General features: G+C 42.7%; 1 protein-coding gene across 3 annotated transcripts in view; it reads right to left on the bottom strand.

The window, feature by feature from the left end:
• The window catches only part of LOC307001919 (rho GTPase-activating protein 6), a 35,193-nt gene extending 7,725 nt beyond the window's left edge, over positions 1 to 27,468 (bottom strand). For 2 of the 3 annotated variants that reach the window (XR_013798370.1, XM_079618995.1), the window contains exons 1-9: positions 26,797 to 27,425; positions 10,093 to 10,252; positions 9,925 to 9,993; positions 6,139 to 6,371; positions 5,562 to 5,757; positions 5,154 to 5,209; positions 4,232 to 4,382; positions 3,372 to 3,520; positions 336 to 515 (exon numbers count right to left, since the gene is read on the bottom strand). Coding sequence is in view for 2 of the 3 variants with exons in the window: in XM_079618995.1 (XP_079475121.1) it covers positions 336 to 515; positions 3,372 to 3,520; positions 4,232 to 4,382; positions 5,154 to 5,209; positions 5,562 to 5,757; positions 6,139 to 6,371; positions 9,925 to 9,993; positions 10,093 to 10,252; positions 26,797 to 27,189 (1,587 nt within the window). In the remaining variant the exon portion in view is untranslated. Of the gene's footprint in view, positions 1 to 335; positions 516 to 3,371; positions 3,521 to 4,231; positions 4,383 to 5,153; positions 5,210 to 5,561; positions 5,758 to 6,138; positions 6,372 to 9,924; positions 9,994 to 10,092; positions 10,253 to 26,796 lie in introns of all 3 variants that reach the window. The other variant, XM_079618994.1, reaches the window with a different exon arrangement.
• Between the last annotated feature and the right edge of the window lie 352 nt (positions 27,469 to 27,820).

Below are 27,820 nucleotides of genomic sequence, written 5' to 3'. Positions count from 1 at the left end.
CACTCAAGAGTGTGTGGTGTGTGTCGATCATGAAGATTGTGTGGTGTGTGTCGATCATGAAGAGTGTGTGGTGTGTGTCGATCATGTTGTTCTCCTACCATGAAGAGTGTGTGGTGTGTGTCGATCATGAAGAGTGTGTGGTGTGTGTCGATCATGTTGTTCTCCTACCATGAAGAGTGTGTGGTGTGTGTCGACCATGAAGAGTGTGTGGTGTGTGTCGATCATGAAGAGTGTGTGGTGTGTGTCGATCATGTTGTTCTCCTACCATGAAGAGTGTGTGGTGTGTGTCGACCATGAAGAGTGTGTGGTGTGTGTCGATCATGTTGTTCTCCTACCATGAAGAGTGTGTGGTGTGTGTCGATCATGCGCTGCACGATGGTGATGATGGCGGCGCTGTCCTCCACTCGGGCCGAGCTCTGGACACTGAACTCCTTCTCCGAGATCTTCTGCTGGTGAAGGAGGTTCGGCCCGAAGATCGTGGCCAGATTCAGGGACGTCATCTTGTTCCCAACGACCTGAAGAAGAAGAAGAAACACTGAGCCAAAACACTTCTTGCTGGATGTGTGACAACCTGCACTGAGCTCAATGAACTTGTGTTTGTGTGTGTGTGAGAGTGTGTAAGGGTTGTGTGTGTGTCTTCTTCCATTCGTTGCAAAAACTACTTGAACGACTTGTTTTCAACCAGATCTCTGCCTTTCTTACAAAAAACAACCTCCAGTCTGGTTTCAGAAGCGTCACTCAACTGAGATGGCCCTGCTCTCGGTTACTGAAGCTCTGAGAATCAAGAGCAGCTTCCAAATCATCAGTTCTAATTGACACAAATAACCACCAGATCCTGCTGTTAATCCTAAAGACGAAGGGCATCTTGGGAACAGCACTCCAGCGGTTCAAGTCTTCCCTCTCAGCAGGTCCTTCAGGGGGTTGTGGAGGGATGAGGTGTCTAAGACCCATCATCTAGCTACTGGAGTGCCTCAGGGCTCAGTGCTGGGACCGGTTCTCTTCTCCATCTACATGTCATCACTGGGATCTGTCATTCAGAAACATGGATTTCCTATCACTGTTATCATCTAGCTACTGGAGTGCCTCAGGGCTCAGTGCTGGGGCCACTTCACTTCTCCATCTACATGTCATCACTGGGATCTGTCATTCAGAAACATGGTTTCTATCATCACTGTTATCATCTAGCTACTGGAGTGCCTCAGGGCTCAGTGCTGGGGCCACTTCACTTCTCCATCTACATGTCATCACTGGGATCTGTCATTCAGAAACATGGTTTCTATCATCACTGTTATCATCTAGCTACTGGAGTGCCTCAGGGCTCAGTGCTGGGGCCACTTCACTTCTCCATCTACATGTCATCACTGGGATCTGTCATTCAGAAACATGGTTTCTATCATCACTGTTATCATCTAGCTACTGGAGTGCCTCAGGGCTCAGTGCTGGGGCCGATTCTCTTCTCCATCTACATGACATCACTGGGATCTGTCATTCAGAAACATGGTTTCTATCATCACTGTTATCATCTAGCTACTGGAGTGCCTCAGGGCTCAGTGCTGGGGCCGATTCTCTTCTCCATCTACATGTCATCACTGGGATCTGTCATTCGGAAACATGGTTTCTATCATCACTGTTATCATCTAGCTACTGGAGTGCCTCAGGGCTCAGTGCTGGGGCCGATTCTCTTCTCCATCTACATGTCATCACTGGGATCTGTTATTCAGAAACATGGTTTCTATCATCACTGTTATCATCTAGCTACTGGAGTGCCTCAGGGCTCAGTGCTGGGACCGCTTCTCTTCTCCATCTACATGTCATCACTGGGATCTGTCATTGAGAAACATGGTTTCTATCATCACTGTTATCATCTAGCTACTGGAGTGCCTCAGGGCTCAGTGCTGGGGCCGCTTCTCTTCTCCATCTACATGTCATCACTGGGATCTGTCATTCAGAAACATGGTTTATCCCATCACTGTTATCATCTAGCTACTGGAGTGCCTCGGGGCTCAGTGCTGGGGCCACTTCACTTCTCCATCTACATGTCATCACTGGGATCTGTCATTCAGAAACATGGTTTCTATCATCACTGTTATCATCTAGCTACTGGAGTGCCTCAGGGCTCAGTGCTGGGGCCACTTCACTTCTCCATCTACATGTCATCACTGGGATCTGTCATTCAGAAACATGGTTTCTATCATCACTGTTATCATCTAGCTACTGGAGTGCCTCAGGGCTCAGTGCTGGGGCCGCTTCTCTTCTCCATCTACATGTCATCACTGGGATCTGTCATTCAGAAACATGGTTTATCCCATCACTGTTATCATCTAGCTACTGGAGTGCCTCGGGGCTCAGTGCTGGGGCCACTTCACTTCTCCATCTACATGTCATCACTGGGATCTGTCATTCAGAAACATGGTTTCTATCATCACTGTTATCATCTAGCTACTGGAGTGCCTCAGGGCTCAGTGCTGGGGCCACTTCACTTCTCCATCTACATGTCATCACTGGGATCTGTCATTCAGAAACATGGTTTCTATCATCACTGTTATCATCTAGCTACTGGAGTGCTTCAGGACTCAGTGCTGGGACCGCTTCTCTTCTCCATCTACATGTCATCACTGGGATCTGTCATTGAGAAACATGGTTTCTATCATCACTATTATCATCTAGCTACTGGAGTGCCTCAGGGCTCAGTGCTGGGGCCGCTTCTCTTCTCCATCTACATGACATCACTGGGATCTGTCATTCAGAAACATGGTTTCTATCGTCAACTTTTATCATCTAGCTACTGGAGTGCCTCAGGGCTCAGTGCTGGGGCCAATTCTCTTCTCCATCTACATGTCATCACTGGGATCTGTCATTCAGATACATGGTTTCTATCATCACTGTTATCATCTAGCTACTGGAGTGCCTCAGGGCTCAGTGCTGGGGCCGCTTCTCTTCTCTATCTACATGACATCACTGGGATCTGTCATTCAGATACATGGTTTAACCCATCACTGGACTCCATTTGCAGATATTTGTTCTTGTTTTAAGCATAAACTCACTTAATTTTTCAGTAAACAAGACTTAATATCTTCAGTCATTTTGCTTCTCCAATAAATGTATCTTGATTTAAGAATGTTTAGATATTTGTGCTGGAAAACAAGACAGAAACACTGCGGAAGAACATCTTTTTTGCGGTGTAATTATGTTTTTTTTAAAAAGTCTTCTGTAGCAGTATTCACGCAATAGATTTACGCAATAAAAATGCATTCTAAAAAGTTAAAGAATTTGCAATAATGAAGTAGTCACGGTACTTTTGAAGTGCCCACAAACGAGACCGAAACTCTGAGGAAGAACATGATGTTTTGCAGTGTAGTTATAAGCCCGACCTCTTTCCCGCCAGTGTCCCGGGAATCCTCCGCGTGATTGGCCACGTCAGACAGGAAGTGAAGTAAGCGCTGGAGTGTGTCGCTGTTGCAGGCGGGCAGAAGACAGATCAGAAGCTGAACGGCCGAGAGCTGGTCTGGCTTCTCCAGAGCTGTAGAAACACACACGATAAAGCGGAGCACAGGAGAGGAATGTCTGGGATTATCAGGGGCTTTCGCACCGGAGGAACCTTTTCATAGTTTCTAGTATTGGCGGAAGTTCCCGGATTTTGGCGTGTTTGTTCGCACCGCAGGAACTAGGAACGAATTTAGTCTCCTAACTAAGAACTGAGTCTCCTACGCGAAACACCAGCACACGCCATTTTAAAAAAGCACACAGATTAAAGCCTATATATTTACTCCAGAAACTAACTCTATGAACATGTAAACAGTGATAGATGAGCCTCTCAACCTTTACGCTGAGGAGAAAATCCAACACAACTTTGAGGGACCGAGAGAAACATGATTATGAATTTCTGCTAAGCAACACTGGACATCAACCACACGGCATACGCTATAACTGTTCATCACTGTCTACTTTCTACATATAACAGTTTTATCCAATAACGCTTAGACAGATCGTAAACTAATGAACACGGAGAATGCGTGTCTGTGCGCTCAGTCGTTCTCAGTGGCATCAAAATAAAAGTCTCAACGACAAGCTTGGCTTATGTCACTTATGTTCCTACTAGCGGTGCGAATGCAACCAGGAAAATGTTCCTAAGGGAACCATTAGTTCTCGGGGAACCACCCTAGTAGCTCGTTCCTATAACGGAGTTCCTATAACTCCCCGGTGCGAAAGCCCCTATAGAGATGTTCCTCACATGCGCAGGCGATGAAGGCGCAGTACAGCTCTCGGGTCAGCAGAGGATCAGGCATGTCTCGGAGGAACTCTTTCAGCAGCGCCGCCACATCATGAACACTGTGCCTCTGGTCTAAAGCCACGTCTGTGCCCTGATCGAACGCCTCACGCAGCTGAATGACACACAACACAACACACACATGGTCAACACTGGCCTTCACACACTTTCAATATATATAAATTACACTTTAAAAATATATCTAAATTACGATCACAATGACCAGTGCTGAACAGTTAGTTCATGAGCTCAAGGCTAGATTATTGTAATGCTCCACTGGGTGGTTGCCCTGCACGCATAGTAAACAAACTCCAGCTGGTCCAATATACATAATTATTCAAACGCTCATTCCTACATTTGTGTTCTCAAGCACCAACACTGTTGTCGGGCAAATGAACGGCCAGAACACATTAAAAGTTTTCTGATTTCAGGTAAAACGGTGTCGCGTTAGCGGCCCCTAAGCTAATAACTAATGATCTTTGCAACGGAAGTGAATCAATCAAAAACTAACTTTAGCTGTACAATAAGTTTATTCTAGAGCTGCTGTAAAGCCTAAACGATCTCTGTTACTTTAATTTCCTGTCATCAATGTAAAGCTGTTTTGAAACGATCTTTATTGTTAAAAGCGCTATACGTATAAATGAAGGTGACTTGACTGTCCACATGATCTTTACAGCTATTTGTGATTGTAAGGGTTTTAAACATACTTCAAATTGGTGAATGATTGATTATCACTGATTCAAAATGATGAAAAGATTTTTTTTTTTTTTATAAATTTCTTCTATTATTTCTATTATATTCATTTATTTTAGTTACATTTACTGTGATTTCATTAAAACTTTTTTTTTAAATACAGTCTCTAAAACATAAAACATCTTGTTCTCACCTGTCGAACTCTTTTCTTGGAGCTTCCGACCCGGAAGATCCCGACCGTCTGCAGACCTGGACAGCAAATAACAGCAGTTACTCATCGCTCCCACTAAACTCTGAAGACCCCATGATATGGAAACGAAAATGTTCCTGTGTTGACAATCGAAACAGGAAGTTGGGGGCGGGGCATATTGAAGCTTATTACACAGCTCAGTTATCTCAGACTAAACCCCCTTCAGGTGTGTGTGTGTGTGTGTGTGTGTGTGTGTGTGTGTGTGTGTGTGTGTGTGTGTGTGTGTGTGTGTGTGTGTGATGAAGACCTGATCCTGATCTCCCTGTCGGGTTTATTCTGAGATAACAACTGGCTGGATCTACATTATGCCTTACTTAGAGATGACAGACAGGAACTAACAGGGTCACTGACCGTATCTCTGCAGATGTTGGCAGCAGCTGTCCAGCACGCGCGGCACCTGCCTGTAGATGGGGTTCAGGCTTAGCTTGGCGTCGCTCATCTTCTTCTTCTCGCTGGGCGACTCCAGCGGCATCGACAGCTGTAGCGCCTCCAGGAGACGCGAGTGACTGTCGTCCAGGTCTGTGATGCAGTCCACAGACATGCCGCCCTACAGGCCAAAACACAGTCCGTTCAGCCAACGCCCCTGTCCCGGTCTGGCTAACTACATGCTAAATCATGCTATCAACATGCAAAATAAATTATGCTAACAATGTGTTAAATCACGCTAACAATGTGTTAAATCGTGCTATCAACATGGTAAATCATTATAACGTGTTAAATGCTAACAACATGCAAGAAATGTGCTAAATCGTGCTAGCAATGTGTCAAACCATGTAAACAATGTGTCAACATGCTAACTAATGCCAAAAATATGCTAATCATGAATATAGCACATGCTATGCTAAATAATGCAAACAACATGTTAAATTGTCGTTAGCAATGCTAAATCAGGATAAGCACACACACACACACACACACACACACGTACCCGCCGGCGTGGGCGCAGGGCCGTCTCCGGGGTGCCGGGGGTCGGGGGGTCGTTGGGCGTCTCCGAGGACGAGCTGAGGGACGAGTTGCTGCTGGAAAGCTCGTGTTTGGTGGATCTGCGGGAACGATCCGCCGGGAGCCGGAGCTCCTCCTGTTCCTCCTGAAGCTGCTTCTGACGCCGGTCGTTGCAGATCACCTGAGACAGCGGCACGCCGAACGCCTGCGCCTCCGACTCTGAGGAACACACACACACACACTTACTGAACGCCTGCGCCTCCGACTCTGAGGAACACACACACACACACTTACTGAACGCCTGCGCCTCCGACTCTGAGGAACACACACACACACACTTACTGAACGCCTGCGCCTCCGACTCTGAGGAACACACACACACACACTTACTGAACGCCTGCGCCTCCGACTCTGAGGAACACACACACACACACACTTACTGAACGCCTGCGCCTCCGACTCTGAGGAACACACACACACACACACACACACTTACTGAACGCCTGCGCCTCCGACTCTGAGGAACACACACACACACTTACTGAACGCCTGCGCCTCCGACTCTGAGGAACACACACACACACTTACTGAACGCCTGCGCCTCCGACTCTGAGGAACACACACACACACACTTACTGAACGCCTGCGCCTCCGACTCTGAGGAACACACACACACACTTACTGAACGCCTGCGCCTCCGACTCTGAGGAACACACACACACACACACACTTACTGAACGCCTGCGCCTCCGACTCTGAGGAACACACACACACACTTACTGAACGCCTGCGCCCCCGACTCTGAGGAACACACACACACACACACACACACTTACTGAACGCCTGCGCCCCCGACTCTGAGGAACACACACACACACACACACACTTACTGAACGCCTGCGCCCCCGACTCTGAGGAACACACACACACACACACACACTTACTGAACGCCTGCGCCCCCGACTCTGAGTAACACACACACACTTACTGAACGCCTGCGCCCCCGACTCTGAGGAACACACACACACACACACACACACTTACTGAACGCCTGCGCCCCCGACTCTGAGGAACACACACACACTTACTGAACGCCTGCGCCCCCAACTCTGAGGAACACACACACACACACACACACACTTACTGAACGCCTGCGCCTCCGACTCTGAGGAACACACACACACACACACTTACTGAACGCCTGCGCCTCCGACTCTGAGGAACACACACACACACACACACACACTTACTGAACGCCTGCGCCTCCGACTCTGAGGAACACACACACACACACACTTACTGAACGCCTGCGCCTCCGACTCTGAGGAACACACACACACACACACTTACTGAACGCCTGCGCCTCCGACTCTGAGGAACACACACACACACTTACTGAACGCCTGCGCCTCCGACTCTGAGGAACACACACACACACACACACACACTTACTGAACGCCTGCGCCTCCGACTCTGAGGAACACACACACACACACACTTACTGAACGCCTGCGCCTCCGACTCTGAGGAACACACACACACACACACACACACTTACTGAACGCCTGCGCCTCCGACTCTGAGGAACACACACACACACACACTTACTGAACGCCTGCGCCTCCGACTCTGAGGAACACACACACACACACACTTACTGAACGCCTGCACCCCCGACTCTGAGGAACACACACACACACACACACACTTACTGAACGCCTGCGCCTCCGACTCTGAGGAACACACACACACACTTACTGAACGCCTGCGCCTCCGACTCTGAGGAACACACACACACTTACTGAACGCCTGCGCCTTCTGCGCCTTTTATTTTTACATTATTTAATTATTATTTTTTTTATGTAATTTTAATAATTTATTTATACATTTTATTTTTAATTTTATTTTAATCATTTTTTGGATTTAATTATTAGCTTCTAATCAGCTCATGAACACTTTTGTAAGCATTTTATTTTTAAATTATTTATTTTAATTTTACATTTTCGTGATTTAACTAATTATTAGCTAATCTTTAATCGACTCATAAAAAACCCTGCACTAGTTCCCAATTTCCCAATGCCTGCCATTTGTTTTGAATGAAATAATAATAATAATCCAAACCGGCCCCATTCATTAAGCAATATCCCACAGACGCTCTTGCTGGATATGCCGCTAATATATGATATAATAAAACGTGGCATATACTATAAAAACATTTTTGTGCTGTGACATTCCACACGAAACAGGAAATGTGCGAACGGATCCCGCTCACTCTAATGACGGAGCGCCGCGGCTGCTGCTGTTGTTCTCTGGGAAGTGGGAGCGCAGCGGGAGCGTCTGCATTCCAGCACACATTACATCCCTGATCCGGGAGGAGTGCGAGCGGCACACACCACTGCTCCGGCGGACCACCCCGCGCAGAGGTGCATTCTGGGAGAAAGCTCCATATATCACCATGATAGTGCAGTAAAGGAGTCACACTTCCCATTTGATCCTAGAAACACGGCGTTTAAGGATTTGAAAAGTTGTAAAGATTTCTAGGCGACTGAACAAACGTGAGCAAATGCGTGTCATTGATCATGTGACTCTGTACAGACGCCCACATTTTGAGCGCGAGATGCTCTTCGAAACGTGCTAGCAAACGAGAAGTGCATTAAAATTTAAATCTATAGACTTGACATTCAATTAAAAAATAACAACACAAAAATTGCATATTATTTTTAGTTGTTTATATTCTTACATTCAATTAGGCCTGTTCAATATAGCTAAAAAATTATCACGATATAATATCCATATCGTTCGGTATCAATAATTATTGACATTTTTTATAACCTTTTTTTTTTTTTTTTTAAAGACAAGTAGAAAAGTTAGAATTGAAACTTGAATAGAAAACTTTTTTTATCGCCTACATTCAATATCAATACATTATGAATAAGGGGTTGTTTGATTTTTTGGGGATTTTGCTGATATAATAATAAAGGCAATAAGCAGATTATTGTGCCGATACTAGCAAAAGTTATATATTGAATGTGTTAATGTTCTTTCCTTCCTGTTTACGCAAAAAAAAAATCAAATGCCAGGACTTTTAAACAGAAACAAGACTGAAATACACCAGGACTCTTATTTTGAAATGTGTATGCTTTACTACTTCCAGCTGTTCATTCTAACAGATGAGATCAAATATCACATCTATAAACACCACAAAGTAAACACTGTCATAAACTTTTAATGGGCTTCAATTTGAGCATCAAACTGATCAAAAGTGACAGTAAAGATATTTATAATGTTAAAAAAGATTATATTGTAAGTAAATGCGGTTCTTTTAAACTTTATATTCATCAAAGAATCCTGAAAAAATAATGTGTATGACATTTCCACAAATATCTGAACTGTTTTCAACACTGATAATAATCATAAATGTGTCTTGATAATCAGATCATCATATTACACTGATTTCTGGAGGATCATGTGACACTGAAGACTGGAGTAATGATGATAAACTCAGCTTTGATCACAGGAATAAATTACACTTTACTGTATATTCACATAGAGAACTGATGATCTACATTATTATAATATTTCACTGATTTACTGTATTTTTGATCAAATAAACACAGCTTTGGCGTAGTCGGCAGAACTTCAGTCGAAAACATTGAAACATCTTATCGACAGTAAACCTTTAAACGGTAGTGTATATCTGTTTGGAAAACTCTTTTACTTGTAGAGTGAATGCCGGTTTAGAAACCCAAGCGTCTACAAACCAAACACACACCTTTGTCTCTCTTTTCTTTCGATAAAGAATCCAGCTTCCTCCTGAGCGACTTTTTCCGCTTCTGGCCATCTGGAAGAGACATAATCAAACAAGAGTCACGTCAGGACAGCTCTTTCCTTGGGCGATGTGTGAGCGCGCGCGTGTGTGTGTCTGTGTGTGTGTGTGTACCTTTAGGGATGGTGATCTGGCATCCCAGATCAAAGTCTTTGGTCAGTCGGACCAGAGCCACTTCTTGTAGCCGGACTCTCTCCAGCTCCGACAGACTCTGGATGGGAACCGACTGCATGTGGAGGTTAGGATCCGTTGCTTTCCTACAGGTAAAATCTCCCTATGAAAGACGCAAAATAGAAGTTTTGTAACTATAGAGTTACAGAGATCCACTGGTGGACGATCACACGTTGATCTGATTGGTCAAGGTAGTGTGTGACGTCAGAAACACCAGCGATTTCAAACCGTGTTTTTGAGACTGTCTTTGGTTCACTGCAGTTTTAAGCAGAAAATACTCAGCAATGCTGTCCACTTATGAACTTACACATGGTGTGTGTTAAAGCAGATTAATAACACCACATACACACATAAACTACAGTAAAAGCTGGATTTACACCACAGGAGACTTTAAGCATTGCACAGATAAATGCAATTTGACCAAAAATGGGAATTCTGTGTCGACTCAAATGGTATATAGTTGTTCAATATCAGTTAAGGACAGTTAACAGCGTAAATACTATATTTAGGCTATTCAAAAATATTTATACAAATATTTTACTCGTGCAACGTTTCATAGGAGTGAACTCTCTTTTGATGCGATCCTCATTTTTGGAGTACACAAACTACTCTGGTTGGAACATCTCTCTTCTGTGTTTTGGATTTGATAAACAAATTTGACTTTCTTGATAAAACGTATATTTTCTACAGCAGCAAATATCCTCACTGAACTCCTCATGGAGAATGAATGGGAATTCTGCTTCCGGAATCCCGCTCTGTGTATATGCGGAGATCAGAGATATCTCTAAACTCCCTCAGGATAACCCCAGGTTTCAGAACACGCAGTGACAAGCTCCACAGAACTCTTGGCATCTCCAGAGACGTCCTGGCAGCGCTGCTAATCTTTGTGAAAGTCGAACCCAGACACTCGTGTTTTGTTGGTTTACTCCTCTTCCCCTTGTAGGGGTTTCTGGGAATAATCAGTAAAGTAAATTTAGCCAGCTGTCTCAGACTGAGTTGGATCATGTGACACTTTTGAAGCAAAGAGATAATAAAACCATCTGGCAGCTGTACTGGCAGGTATTACCAAAACATGCCTTAGTTTTTATTATCTTTACTACTTGCATTAAACTTTTTAACTTAATTAGCCATTATGTTTGTTTGAAATTATGGTAAAATAACCCTTTTATATGATTTCAGAGCCAATTCTTAAATATTGAGATACTCTATATTAAACAACACGGCCAAAAGGGTAAAACATAACAGTAGTGTCCAAAAGTGACGTCCAGAGGGGATTATATTTGTTTTTTATGACCCTATGAGGAAAATATCTGGAATTTTTTTTCAATAAAAAAATGACAGCAAGATCATAGAAAACAAAAAGCTGACAGGAAAAAAACAAACATTAGCCGCGTTTCCACTGTCGGGCCAGTGCGAGCCAGGGCTTTAAACGGGCCGTGCCGGGCCACTGCGAGCCAGGGCTTTAAACGGGCCGCGCCGGTCCACTGTCGGGCCACTGCGAGCCAGGGCTTTAAACGGGCCGTGCCGGTCCACTGTCGGGCCACTGCGAGCCAGGGCTTTAAACGGCCGTGCCGGTCCACTGTCGGGCCAGTGCGAGCCAGGGCTTTAAACGGGCCGTGCCGGGCCACTGTCGGGCCAGTGCGAGCCAGGGCTTTAAACGGGCCGTGCCGGGCCACTACGAGCCAGGGCTTTAAACGGCCGTGCCGGTCCACTGTCGGGCCAGTGCGAGCCAGGGCTTTAAACGGGCCGTGCCGGGCCACTGCGAGCCAGGGCTTTAAACAGGTCGTGCCGGTCCACTGTCGGGCCAGTGCGAGCCAGGGCTTTAAACGGGCCGTGCCGGTCCACTGTCGGGCCAGTGCGAGCCTGGGCTTTAAACGGGCCGTGCCGGTCCACTGTCGGGCCAGTGCGAGCCAGGGCTTTAAACGGGCCGTGCCGGGCCACTGCGAGCCAGAGCTTTAAACGGGCCGTGCCGGGCCACTGTCGGGCCAGTGCGAGCCAGGGCTTTAAACGGGCCGTGCCGGGCCACTTTCGGGCCAGTGCGAGCCAGGGCTTTAAACGGGCCGTGCCGGGCCACTGTCGGGCCAGTGCGAGCCAGGGCTTTAAACGGGCCGTGCCGGTCCACTGTCGGGCCAGTGTGAGCCAGGGCTTTAAACGGGCCGTGCCGGTCCACTGTCGGGCCAGTGCGAGCCAGCGCTTTAAACGGGCCGTGCCAGGCCACTGTCGGGCCAGTGCGAGCCAGAGCTTTAAACGGGCCGTGCCGGGCCACTGTCGGGCCAGTGCGAGCCAGGGCTTTAAACAGGCCGTGCCGGTCCACTGTCAGGCCAGTGCGAGCCAGAGCTTTAAACGGGCCGTGCCGGGCCACTGTCGGGCCAGTGCGAGCCAGAGCTTTAAACGGGCCGTGCCGGGCCACTGTCGGGCCAGTGCGAGCCAGAGCTTTAAACGGGCCGTGCCGGGCCACTGTCGGGCCAGTGCGAGCCAGGGCTTTAAACGGGCCGTGCCGGGCCACTGTCGGGCCAGTGCGAGCCAGAGCTTTAAACGGGCCGTGCCGGTCCACTGCCGGGCCAGTGCGAGCCAGAGCTTTAAACGGGCCGTGCCGGGCCACTGTCGGGCCAGTGCGAGCCAGGGCTTTAAACGGGCCGTGCCAGTCCACTGTCGGGCCAGTGCGAGCCAGAGCTTTAAACGGGCCGTGCCGGGCCACTGTCGGGCTAGTGCGAGCCAGGGCTTTAAACGGGCCGTGCCGGTCCACTGTCGGGCCAGAAGCTCCACAGCGCTTCACTAAAACACGCCTCTCTGGAACAACGGCACACACACCCATCATTTCGCCAACAAATGCAAGTTTTATCAGAAAATGAATCAGAAATAAATCACTGGAAACAAAATGATCACAAAATGAAAAACGATAAAAGCGACCGTTTACAGGCATTTTTGTTGTTTACTTGAAGATTTAAAACCCAAGCATCGATGTTTTACCACAGGTTTACAATAAAAAGTGATACATTGAATTAATTAATTTGTGTCAAAGTCACAATGAAATAAATTACCGTTAGGTCTTCTTCACAAAAGAAAGAGGACACACTTACTTATTCAGTCGAGGCTGTTTCTGTTTATTTGGCAGTTACCGGACATATTTAAATCACATTTAGAAAGAATGATCATTTCTGCAAATATATGCCACCAAAACTACGACCTGAGGAGCTTTAGCCCTCTCTCGACTCCCAGTAGGCTGCCGTTATATTTCAGTCAGAGGAACAGAGGTAGCTCCCGAAAGAAAAGTTGCTTTATTTTATGATAGTCCGGTATAAAGAGATAATAATAACATGATTGTGATAGCCTTTATGATTGGTCTGATTTCTTCAAGCGTTCACTATTTTTTTTACTATGCGTATCTTCAAGCAGTTACTATGTTTACTATGGTAACGGTTAGCGGCTCGCATAGTCTTTTGCACCGCGTATAAATATTTCTACTTTATACGGTGATCAGAATCCACATCGGATCACAAAGAGAAGGCATTCAAACATGAACGTGAGTTAAATTATTTAAAAAGTATTTAATGCTGACAGAATCATCCGGCGCTGCCGTCTCCAGACAGGTAAACCCCGCCTCTGTCCGTAATAGAGGTCGACCGATAGTGGATTTTACCGATAACGATAGCTAGGTTGGGCCATACTTGCCGATAACCGATTAATGAACCGATAGTTTTTAAAATTGATACTGGATAAAAACAAACATAACACTCCAAGTAAAACAGTGCTAAACTTTATTATAAAAATATTTAACCATGAAAACATGCTAAATTAAATAAATATATAAATGTGAATAAATATTTAAGTCAATAAAAGACATTCATTCAAACTGAAACAAAAAGTAATACTCTAAATAACAAATAAAACTAGTTACATTCAAAATGTAACTATTTAACTGTTCTTTTCAAGCCAACTTAATTAATAAAAAAGTAACACAATTTGTATTAAAGTGAAGATGAAAAAAATAATAACCGAAATCGATTGCTTTTCTGATTCGTTTATGTTTCTGTCGGCTGTATGAACATATCAGTTTGCTTACGTCTCCAGCTTTAAATATGCAACTTCTCTGCATATTTAATGCATAAAAGTGACCAGCTGGATATGAACTAATGCAAATATAGAGGTAACAATTGTGACATTAAACATTCGGGTCGGACTTACGTTTATGTTTGTCAGTGTTTTAACCGCTTGAGGTACTACTAATGTTAGCGTCCTCTCAGCCTCGAAGGCAAACAAACATACTGTTGTGCTGTTCTTTCTCTACTAATGCAGCATTTAGTCAACAAATTAATCACTTTATAATGATATGACAATGTACTGTATACATACATTTGAGCTGTCGGTGCTTTAAACGCGCGTCTGATGTCAGCGCTCTCCACGCAGCATGTGCTCTCAGTGCAGCACGCAGAATCACGTGTCGAAATAAACAACACGAGGCGATAGTTTTTATTACACCTCTAGAGGCCGCTCTTGTACTGCATCATGCCAGCAGACCCTTCTCAGCTCTCTCTGTGTAATGAATGACAGCGTGCGCTTCTCAGCCGCTCCAGCAATGGACGCAACCAGGAAAAACTATCGGTATATATTTTTGCCGATAACGATAGTTCCACCAGTCAACAATCGGTGCCGATTAATCAGCAAAACCGATGAATCGGTCGACCTCTAGTCCGTAACCCCGCCTCTGTCCATAACCCCGCCTCTGTCCGTAACCCCGCCTCTGTCCGTAACCCCGCCTCTGTCCGTAACCCCGCCTCTAGCCCGAGCCGGCCCGCTTTGGCCCAATGTATTCGACGGGCCAGAAATCCTGGCCTTTGGCCCTGGAGTGACAGTGGAAACACTGCTATTGAATACAAGATATTTAAGTAATTGTGCGTGTGGCTTCTGGAACACACACACACACACATACACACGCACACACACACACAGATTAACTCTCTTTGATCATGTTGAAGTGGAAACTGTCACGAGAGGCTTACGGTCCGACAACAATGAAGATTACGGCTCCCTTCAGGAACCAACTGACCCGTTCCAGGCTTTACAACAATTACAGGAGAACTTTCTGACATTCACGGATGATCTATTCCTTTAAAAACATCAGCTAATCCTGCTTTTCTCTTGAGGAATCTTCTGCAGTTCTTTTCAATACAACAACTAATAGTGATCAAGCTGTAAATAATACAAGATTACTCATGCAACTCATGCACTGTTGTAGTCGTGTGTCAGAAAACAAAAATTATTTTAACCATGTAAAGCATAACATATAAAATAATAGTCGGTTAAATGTAACAGTTTATTGAACCTGTACAAGATCTTTAAAATGCTCATGCATGTATATATATATACACACATCAATGCACACACAGTATATACATGCAAATATTTCTTAAAAAGTGTTGTGTTCCCTGAGAAATGCTGCGTTCACTCGTAAAACATTTACTTTTATGGATTTAGCAGACACTTTTATCCAAAGCGACTTACAAGAGGATAAAGCAGTGTGTCAAACAGCAAACAATATTTGTAATATGGAATTCCAGGTTTGGTAGTTTATAGGAGAAATGCATTTGTTTATTTTATTTTTGTAAGTGCTTTTTTTTTCAAGTGCATAATTATTTCCATCACAAATGTTTTGCGAATAAATGGAAAAGATTTTAAAATAAAACCAAAAATTTTGCAAGTAAACGTTTCTCTGGGAATGCAAAAGTTTGACAGATTCAAGGCCCGTTTACACAACACCGCTTTCAACCAAACCGGAAGACTATTAATGTGTTTTGGCCGTTCAAAACTACAAACGTGAATCTGAGAAGACAAAGTAATAATACAGTATTATCAAGATTAACATCGGACAAAACACGTCAAGTCTTTCTTTACAAAGCGACGTCGCTAACTACTTCTGGCATAAGTTGCACAGATCCGTGTGAACAGGGATCGATTTGATAACGTTGTCAAAAACTTTTCCGCTTTCAGCACATCGTTGTCGTGTAAACGTACCACAAAAAGCCAAAGTTTTAGAGCAAACGCACACAAACGTTGTGCAATAGAATACAAAAGCACTGAAATAAAAAGTCCTTTCTTTAACCATCACCATGTCCCCCGTGTGTTAAATATCCTTCTGATGAACATTTCATTTCAAGAGCACTGCAGAACACACCGCATCTGTAGCAGCGTCTGCACGCTTCGAGACTTCAGAAACTACACCGTAAAGCCTGAACTGCATTAGATCCTCCCACAGCAGATATTCAGGAGCTGAGCACTTCTGCACGGGCGAAGATCATCCGACTCGTGTTATATGCATGAAAACGTCATCAGAACATTAAATTATGGCATTCTTTCTTCAGTAACATCAGCACTTCTTCATTCTCCTGACGTCCTCTGCTCTTCCAGACAGCGGAGGAGGAGACCGGAGAACATCAGTGTTCAAGATAACGCTACATGCCATCAAATAAGAAAACACTGAGCAGGGCACTTATATGTTCATATAAATAAAGATGATTTTAATTCAATTTTAAGTCCTCCAGTAGTCAATAATTTTATCCTTTAAAACTCATCTCTGATCACCAAAGTGACATGTAAACTACATGTGATCTAGTGGTTGTAAAGTTCGATATATTTCGGTTAATATTATTGTTATTTTATTTATTTATGGTGGTCGTGATGTACTTTAGGACCCCCTTGAAAACAAGATCATGCATCTCAAGGGGTTTATCCTAATAAAATAAATGTACTATGTAAAAGCTTTTTTCCCTTCATGCATTAAAATATCTTGAATGTAACTCGACACCCTTGCCTCATTTAGTATGCGTGGCTCTATGAATATGCAAATGAGCCCCGCCTCCACTCACTCACTCACTCAGAGATCCACTGGGTGACGATCACACGTTGATCTGATTGGTCAAGGTAGTGTGTGACGTCAGAAACACCAGCGATTTCAAACCGTGTTTTTGAGACTGTCTTTGGTTCACTGCAGTTTTAAGCAGAAAATACTCAGCAATGCTGTCCACTTATGAACTTACACATGGTGTGTGTTAAAGCAGATTAATAACTCCACACACACACACAAACTACATTTCCACCACAGCGGAGTTTCAGGGGATCACTTGTTTCTGAAGTGCCACTCCAGCGAGCAGCGCTGCTTAATTACCGCACACTTATTATCAATGAAAGCCTCGCTCATTAGCATAAAAGGTGAGCAACAGTTTCATCTGAACGGCTGTTTAACAAGAGACACTCGAGGACCATCAAATAAGCCTCACATTTGAGTCGGATGGTAATTTCAGGCACAGCTGCTCGATGCACATCTATTCTCAATGAGGATTTCATTGGTATTCATAAGCATTCAATCATAAAATGTGCTTCTAAGTAACACACATACATTTTGACCCTGGACCACAAAACCAGTCACATGTATACATCTTTAAATTGCTTTCCATTGATGTGTGGTGTGTTAGGATTGGACAATATTTGGCCGAGATATGAATATTGAAAATCTGGAATCTGAGGAGCAAAAAAATTTAAACATTGAGAAAATCTCCTTTAAAGTTGTGCATTTATGTTCACGATTGTGCTGCATTCACTCACAAAAATACATGTTTTATATATTTACGGTAGGACATTTACTAAATATCTTCATGGAACATGATCTTAATATCCTCATAATTTTTGGCATAAAAGAAAAATGGATAATTTTGACCCGTACGATGTATAGTTGCTATTGCCACAGATATACCCGTGCGGCTCCAGACTGGTGTGTGGTCCAGGGTCTCATGTGTGTGTTTGGACTGATAGACACTAATATGTACAGTTACAGTAACACATGGACAGCTTCTAAATGCTATTATTATTATTATTGAAAATGAAGGGAAGAAAGTGTCACTTCCTATTCTGTGTCTTTCTACAGAATTGAAAGATGTGCTTTGTTGACATTATTATTTGAGCTGAAAATAATCAATTTAAAACTGAAATTAAAATAAATTGTTTCATTTCCCATCCAGATTATCCAACATTCAGAAATTAAGAATTTCTTTAAATTTTGAAATCAAGTAGTCAATAAAATCAATGATTTTAACCAATGCTGTATTTATTTGATCATAAATACAGTAAAACAGTGAAATATTATTATAATGTAGATCATCAGTTCTCTATGTGAATATACAGTAAAGTGTAATTTATTCCTGTGATCAAAGCTGAGTTTATCATCATTACTCCAGTCTTCAGTGTCACATGATCCTCCAGAAATCAGTGTAATATGAAGATCTGATGATCAAGACACAGTTATGATTATTATCAGTGTTGAAAACAGTTGAGCTGATTAGTATTTTTGGTTTTTCCAGGATTGCTCGATGTCTTCACTGAATAAAAGTATTAATTTCTTTTGTTTATTTCACAGGTTTACAAAATAAAAAATCAGTTCTTGCACACGTTGTTTTTGGACTAAATTTCTGTGAACTGTAATTCAGAAAAAGCCCCATCAACCAAATCCCGAATCAAAACTCCTGTCTGATGTGTTGTGTTCACTACAAAGAACTGAAGAGGAGCAAAATCTCCAATTCTTCACATAGTTTTTAAGCAAACACTTAACAAAAGCTAGAGTTCAAGCGTTCAGAAATCTCCCGAACGATCCAGTGAATATCGCTGTGATGACGTAAGAGTAAATATCACTTCATCTGGTTCCCAGTGTCAACCCCAGACTGGCACAAAGAAACAGGAAGATGCTGGTTTCAACATCAGTATGTTGATCAGAAGAACACATGAGAGTCGAGCAGTGGCGGAAACACCTCTTCCTCTCCGTCACTTCGGCTCTTTCCACGCCGCGCCGAAGGGAAGCGATGTGCGGGAACTGTGGCCGCGCTGCATTGTTGACCCTGATTGATAATGAATTGACTTGATATGTGAAACTGGAAAAGCTCAGTAAAGCCAGATAGCACGTCATGCAAACACAATACTAAGCAAAAAGAGAGTGAAAAGATGCATGTGAGTAAAGCAAAAGTCATCATGAATACGCCATCATGTGCTCACAATTCATACGTTGGTCGCAAAATATATTTTATTCAGAAAAACCTGTTCAGTTGAGAAAAGATTAAACCTAACTTAAAATGACCTGAAGCACTAAAATTATAGGCCTACTTCTTTTTTTTGCTGTCCAGAAAGCTTATTTTATTTCATTTTTATGTTTAAATTTTTTATGCAATTGTTTTTGGAGATTTTTTTATTTATTATCATTTTATTTACATTGAAATTACTCGATTTGATCAATAAATAATAAATTCATAGTAATTTAAGCACATTCCTCACATTCTTACAACTTAAATTCAAAATTACTCACAATTTCCCTTTTAATTCAGCTCTAAATATCTTACATTGGGAGACATTGTCGATCTCATGTGTAAAAATAATAATATAACATGATATTTCATGACTCTAGCCACTAGATTTTAGCGTTTTTAGTTTGAATTTTGAGCGTTTTTAGGGTTTTCTATGTAAACTGAAGCATTCCATTCATTCCTAAGGGGGTCAAATTGACCCGAGGGAAGGATTTGTTACTTTTTAAAATTTCAACCACAAAACTCCTCGAATCCATTCCATTTTTTGGTGTGTGTGTGTGTGTGTGTGTGTGTATTCGTGGTTCAAGTGTGACAAAAGTCCTGGACCCCTCTGATGATCACTCAATTAAAAAATGCCTTAAAACATCTTGAATGTAACTCGACACCCTTGGCTCATTTAGTATGCACGGCTTTATGAATATGCAAATGAGCCCCGCCTCCACTCACTCACTCAGAGATCCACTGGTTGACGATCACACGTTGATCTGATTGGTCAAGGTAGTGTGTGACGTCAGAAACACCAGCGATTTCAAACCGTGTTTTTGAGACTGTCTTTGGTTCACTGCAGTTTTAAGCAGAAAATACTCAGCAATGCTGTCCACTTATGAACTTACACATGTCTTAAAGCGTATTAAGAACACCACATAGACACATAAACAACATTAAAAGCTGGATTTTCACCACTGGGGGACTTTAAGAGTATGTGTTTCTGACTACATCAAAATATGTTTTGAGTGAACAGATCACAAAATTACATTTATGCATTTGGCAGATCTCACTTTCCTTAAGAATCGAACGCTTTTTAATCACTTGCATTTGATTTAGCATAAGATGCATGTTAATAATAAGTGTAAAAAAGGCCACAAATCTGCAGTACGTCACTGAAGATAAACGTGGTGCGTGTAAAGTATGTGTGTGTTGCGAAACACTGAAGTGATTGGCAGGCAGAATATAAAGGTTAAAGGTTATTCTGATACTGACATTTTTAGCTTTAAAAGAAATCTCAAAAAAGGTCCAACCTCAGAGAATGAGCTTTTTCCCATCCATCATTCTGGAAAATCAGATACACAACTTTGTGGATCTGAGATGCTTATCGCATGTTGCAACCGTTCTAAAAAGAGTTGCATTAATCTAAACCATCTTACCGAAAACACTGAGCCACTCCGGGTCTCTTATCCTGGATCTGCTCCAACAGAACAGAGTTTAGAGCGAGTCAGACTTCATGAACATGCCCGACTTTCACTGGCCTGTGAACGAACCACACATTCGGCAACGTTTCTTATTGTAAAAATCCTGCGATCTGCATTCCATAGTGTTGAATAATGGTAACTTGTCAACATGAACTTCGCAATCGACTTCCATAAAATGAGGGAAACATGATATTCAATGAGGGGAAAAAAACAACGAGGAACTTGTTGACTTCAAATGTTGCCTAATTTTAGATGCTCCTGTGAGGCTTTTCACTTGCACTCATACGGTTTGAAGACCAACGCAAGCTTGAAGATTCACAAAACTGTCGAACATGAAAGAAGACCTTAAAAAGACCCTGAAGTGCTGTTGTACTCGGTTGACGGTCTCCAGTGGGAAGAAGTATTTGCCTGGGAAGCGCTGCCAAAGATCAGGTCATGTTGCTCGCTGTGAGAAAGAGAAGCTCAGGCAGACTTCATGTAAACCAGATGTCACTTCGCTGAGGAACGGCCGCTCTTACACGCTTTCTTCTCGCACAGAAACACACTCACTGCAAAGGAGCTCGAGAGGTTTTGCAGCACGGAAAGTCCATTCGGTGTCTCTGTTTTCATGAGTAACTGCTCATTATGCAAAAGTAAAACTCGCCGTTTTCATTGTTTTTGTTTTTCTACAGAAAAAGAAAACACCAAAAATGTGTCACAGCAATTTCCCAATAACATTTTTTAACTTGACAGCTCATATTTCAAGCCAAGTTTAAACGTTAAAGTCCCCCTGTAGTCAATCACTGTATCCCTTAAAACACCAAACGTTTTTTTTCCTTGAAAACAAAAATCGGCATCTCTTAGAATATCTTGAATGTAACTCGACACCCTTGCCTCATTTAGTATGCACGGCTCTATGAATATGCAAATGAGCCCCGCCTCGACTCACTCACTCACTCAGAGATCCACTGGTTGACGATCACACGTTGATCTGATTGGTCAAGGTAGTGTGTGACGTCAGAAACACCAGCGATTTCAAACCGTGTTTTTGAGACTGTCTTTGGTTCACTGCAGTTTTAAGCAGAAAATACTCAGCAATGCTGTCCACTTATGAACTTACACATGGCATGTCTTAAAGCGTATTAAAAACACCACATAGACACATAAACAACATTAAAAGCTGGATTTTCACCACAGGGGACTTTAAGCATTGCACAAGAGCACAGATAAATGCAATTTGACCAAAAATGGGAATCTACTTAAAACCAGTTAAAAGCAACCCAATAAAAGTTGGACGTGGCCGTATCTTACAGAGATATATTAGAGCACTTTGCCTCTAGATCTAAACATTGCTAAGCTCCAACTGATTCACTGAAACAATTTGCAACGAGGCCAAAAGGAAGCAAAGATACACATGTAATACTGTTGCGTTTGGCAATACCACCACTTTAAAAAGATTATTCTGTCAGTGTAATGACCCATTGTGGCTTAAATACAGAAAAGGGGAAATTACGGTCTATGGATTCTAGACTTTCTCCACGCCGTACACAATTCCCATTTGGTCTTAAGATTCAGTCAATTTGCAATGTGTTAATTGGCGCTGTAAAAGGATCGTATTTTTTGCAGTTTAATGCACGCGTTTCAGCCGAACATGGCAAAAAGACAAACTGGCTTTTGCTGCCTGTCAGTTTTATTGGCCAAATAATAGAAAGAGCAGTGCTGTAAAAGACACTGGCGAACTGCTTTATAGGAGGAGCTTTATAAACTCCAGATTCCTGAGAGGTTAGGTAACCGTTAAAGAGAGCTCCCCTTTGGGCCGGCCAACACAAACATCTACAAATTTGGTGTTTTGGTTTCTTAATATTGTAGTTTGGCAACACTGTGATAAAATAATACATGCATTGTTTATGAAGAGGTGTTTATTGATTTAGCCTCTGGTCATATATGTCTTTATAATTTAATTTCAACTGTTTCCTGATCCTTGCAAAGAAGCAAAACCTACTTCACAAAACAAGAACTTTCATAACACCTCCAGGCACTTTAGACAGGATTAATGCCACAGTATTTCCTCCTGAACATGTAACACATCTTGGCAGCAGGTTCCTAAAAAATCCAAATCCTGGGTAACATTTTTTTTGGGTTATTTTTTCAGTGTTTGGGTAGTTTTTGTGTAACCCAGATCCTGGGTCAGACGTAACAACCCCGTGTTTGGGTAGTTTTGGTGTTACCCAGCTCCTGGGTCAGACGTAACAACCCAGTGTTTGGGTAGTTTTTGTGTTACCCAGATCCTGGGTCAGACGTAACAACCCAGTGTTTGGGTAGTTTTTGTGTTACCCAGCTCCTGGGGACGTAACAACCCAGTGTTTGGGTAGTTTTTGTGTTACCCAGATCCTGGGTCAGACGTAACAACCCAGTGTTTGGGTAGTTTTTGTGTTACCCAGATCCTGGGTCAGACGTAACAACCCAGTGTTTGGGTAGTTTTTGTGTAACCCAGATCCTGGGTCAGATGTAACAACCCAGTGTTTGGATAGTTATTGTGTTACCCAGCTCCTGGGGACATAACAACCCAGTGTTTGGGTAGTTTTTGTGTAACCCAGATCCTGGGTCAGACGTAACAACCCAGTGTTTGGATAGTTATTGTGTTACCCAGCTCCTGGGGACGTAACAACCCAGTGTTTGGGTAGTTTTTGTGTAACCCAGATCCTGAGTCAGACGTAACAACCCAGTGTTTGGCTAGTTTTTGTGTAACCCAGATCCTGCGTCAGACGTAACAACCCAGTGTTTGGGTAGTTTTTGTGTAACCCAGATCCTGGGTCAGGTGTAAAAACCCAGTGTTTGGGTAGTTTTTGTGTTACCCAGATCCTGGGTCAGACGTAACAACACAGTGTTTGGATAGTTCTTGTGTTACCCAGATCCTGGGTCAAACGTGACAACCCAGTGTTTGGGTAGTTTTTGTGTCACCCAGATCCTGGGTCAGACGTAACAACCCAGTGTTTGGATAGTTCTTGTGTTACCCAGATCCTGGGTCAAACGTGACAACCCAGTGTTTGGGTAGTTTTTGTGTTACCCAGATCCTGGGTCAGACGTAACAACACAGTGTTTGGATAGTTCTTGTGTTACCCAGATCCTGGGTCATACGTAACAACCCAGTGTTTGGGTAGTTTTTGTGTCACCCAGATCCTGGGTCAGACGTAACAACCCAGTGTTTGGGTAGTTTTTGTGTCACCCAGATCCTGGGTCAGACGTAACAACCCAGTGTTTGGGTAGTTTTGGTGTTACCCAGATCCTGGGTCATACGTAACAACCCAGTGTTTGGGTAGTTTTTGTGTTACCCAGATCCTGGGTCAGACGTAACAACCCAGGGGTTGAGTTATTTATCGCGGGCGTTTTGCGACCTCTTCAAGAGAGAACAGTGCAGCTCCGTCAAATTGGTGTGTCACCTAAACGAGTGTCGCATGATGGAAACGCCTGATGCCTTGCATAAAATTGTATGATTTTATTTAAAAAAAGATACAGAATATAAATGCTTAGATAGTTAAAAATATGTTTTCAGAACTGTACTGAACTGAAACGCAGGAAGGCGTCTGAAGTTATAAGTTCCTCTGCTGAACACGACACAAGATCCGGCACGAGATCCAGCGCCGTTACAGTGGAAACGGCACAAAGGAGACTGGTCCGTTACACTTGAATTACTTCTAAATGATTCATTTTTACTTCTAATATAATAGGATAATGCATTTATTAAAGTCGGGATCAGCAGCTAAACCACTGTACAGTTCAATATCTTCAGTTGTCTTCGGGGTCAGTGTTTTATATTTGTATTGGAGTCTGCAGTGGACATTCCAGAGAGACTTCCCAGCTGAGACCCTGCGGCTGGCAAGATCCAGCGCCAGATCATCCGTCCTCATATACCAGCACTGTCTCGTCGACAAGCTGAACTCCAGATCCTGCTTTCCACACTCTCTCTCTGCGTGTCTGATCTCCAATCAAGCAAACCGAGTCCGTGTCTCGGCCCTCTAGGTCTCGCTCCACTGGCTTCAGTTCAAGGCTTTGACGTCAGTCTTCAGGACGGACACTGGAACTGAACACGCTCCTACAGGTCTACGCTTCTGCCCGTCATCCATGATCAGTAAACAAGAGTCACTGTGCTGTCGTTACAATAAGAAACAAGCCGCTTTCCAGAACCTTCGCTGTCTCTGTTGCTCAGTGGTGGATCAAACATCACGACCTTAAAGGACCAGCTGAAGGCATCTTTCACTAGTCTTAAAGAACTCCTATTATGTTTCTTTACATTTAAATGTGTCTTTTGTGAGTTATGTTGCTGTTTGATCGTGAAAAAGTGGACTGATAAAAATTATTCTGTGGTGAAGTAAATGCTAGAGAAAAAAATAAATGTAATTTCTTGATTTCTTGAAGAATTAAAAAAACTAATCTCAACTATAGGCTCTATAAAATTTAGTAAAACCGACTCAACTTTTCTAATGCTTGGTGTTCCCATCATGCACTGGGGCATGATAATTAATAAGGTTTATTTTTCACTGTTTTATCATTACTTTTGTTGTTAGGTTTGGTAACTTGCCATTCTGTGACTCAAATTGACACTTTCATACTCAACAACGATCTGTCGAATGTTACCGTCATTGTGTATTGAGGTCTCTGTGTTCATGTGCCATGTTACTTCTATTATACAGTATGGAAGTTATATAATATCTATTGAATTATTTACTTAGATGTTTCTAAGTAAAACACTTTAAAAGTGTGGTTTAGTTTAGTGTTATATTGTTTGAGTAAAAAGTTAATTTAGTTAAATTTACAAAACTTAGTTAAGTAGATGTTACTTAATTCTATATGTAAAATTAAATAAATAAAAAATATTTACTTAATCACTTCAATTAAATGTTAAGTGTCAATTAAATGTCAAATGAATGTTAAGTTCAATAGTAACTTAAGTAGATTTTACTTGATAATAACAGGTAATTTGTACAGAGCAGTAGCAGTGAAATTTACTTAAAATGTTTACGTAACATTTTATCAAGTAAATCCTACAAGTTATTTTTTCCAGTGTGAATTATTCTCTACATCAGTGTCAGTGTTTCTGAACTCCTGAAACGCCTCCACTGTAGTCTCGAGTTTCTTCCGGGAACGAACACGTCACAATATTCCTCATTATAATAATTAATGCGCAGATTAAAGGGGCGGGGTCTGGTTGAGTTAGTTAGTAGTGTGTTAAACTGGCGGTTATGGTAAGGGGCGGGACATTTCCCAAACACACTCGAAGCGCTCGACCAATCACAACACACTGATCCAGCCGACCAATCAGAGCACAGTGTGCTTTTCAGAAGGAGGGGCTTCACAGAGACAGGAAGTGAACAGAGCGTTACTGACAGACTGGGAAGAGAGGAGCCGCAACAATGGAGTATATGAGGAGAATAATCAACATTCAAGCAGGAAAACCTGTTCTAGTCGAGCCTGAACTACAGCAAGACTAAAGCGCATAATAGGTCTATAAAGGCACTATAAGTAATGCAAGATAAATTGTTTTGTGAAGTGCCTTGAGACAAAACACGTGCTCAAGGGCTAAATAACAGTGCAATCTGAATTAAAAGTTATGGTGATACATAAAGAACCAGAAAGTGTCAATCTCAATACTGAAACTTGGATTCATGCTTCTCAATATTACACATCTGATCAGGCATGATATCTATCTATCTATCTATCTATCTATCTATCTATCTATCTATCTATCTATCCATCTATCTATCTAGATACATAATCTGCTGCCAAGGCTCATAGTAAATTAATTTTGAAGATATAATATGGTTTATTAGTTTAATGAAATGCACATTTCTATTTACACCTCATGGTAAATAATAGGCTATATGAAATATCTATACAAAAATGTACACCACGTGACCTTTAAAAGTGAACTAGAAAAGGCGTAAAGTTGAATTTTTTTAAACATTTTTTTTTTTTTTAAGAAACAAGTGACAGGCAAGCCCTCTTAATTTATCATGATATTTGAAAAGTTTAAAATCTGTCATTAGACATTTAACTCCTCGTGACGCCAGACGACATCCATGTCAACAACAACATCTGGTTTAACTCTTATATAGTAGCATGTTTTTTCGAAATCTTACCTCAGATTTACAGATATTGTGGGAAACCGCATCCGACTGAGGCAACTTTCTTTGAAGCCACTTTCTCGGTGAGAAGATGTTGCTTGAACCCGAGAGGTTGAGCGATAAATCCCTGGACGCGTTGCGTTTGCAATGAACGCTGGAGATCGACGAGGCGTCTGAAGACGTCGACAGACTCGACGAGGAAAGACGCTGTGTGAGTCTGGAGTCCTCAGAGATGGTTTGGTTGTTGGTAAATCCAGTTGTGGAGCTCGAGAACCGCTGAACGCTATTAGCGTCTGCGGGCGTCGCGCCGTTTCTCATCAGCGCTGAATCCAGACTTCGAGTCTGTCCAAGTTTTCTCTTTGCGAGGGTTTTCGAGCCCGATGAGGAACAGGAGAAGACGCTGTTCATCCCTGCGATGATACGAGACACACACTGACGCCCCAAACATGAACCTGACTGACTGAACAACCGATGGTGGTGACGTTTGGCTGTCAACGACAGGTGAAAACATGTATTTTATCAGAATTGTTTTAATATTCTCTCATCCATCTCTGCTATTGGTTTATATCAGCAGATAAACCAGAATGTTTTCCCTGCTCAAACCAACAGTCGCGTGAGTCAGTGAAGTTTCTCAACTGCATCTCGCTCCTCGCTCGCTCCCGCCCTCTTTCTCCCGCGCTCGGCTCTGCCCTCCTCCTGGAAAACTGAGGTAAATAAAACATTTACAACTCTCATTAACTGGCCGTGTCGATTATATAGTACATTTCAAGCGGGAGTCTAAAATAATTATTCGTGTTGAATTCTGTTGAAGTTCGTGTATCGGACGGTTTTTTGGCCGTTTCACTCAGTTTGACTAAAACAAATTTGTCTGTGTGAAAATTAATAATAATAACAGTTAAAATGATCTTAAAGTCCCCCTGTAGTCAATCAGTTTTCCCTTAAAACTAATCTCATCACCTAAAATATATATTTAAACGTTTTTTCCTTGGAAAAAAAAAAATCTTCATGCCTTAAAATATCTTGAATGTAACTCGACACC

Source organism: Phoxinus phoxinus (assembly GCF_949152265.1).
Source record: "Phoxinus phoxinus genome assembly, chromosome: 7".
Taxonomy (NCBI): domain Eukaryota; kingdom Metazoa; phylum Chordata; class Actinopteri; order Cypriniformes; family Leuciscidae; genus Phoxinus; species Phoxinus phoxinus.
The sequence above is the reverse complement of the archived record's forward strand: the minus strand, read 5'-3'. Positions and strand labels throughout refer to the sequence as shown.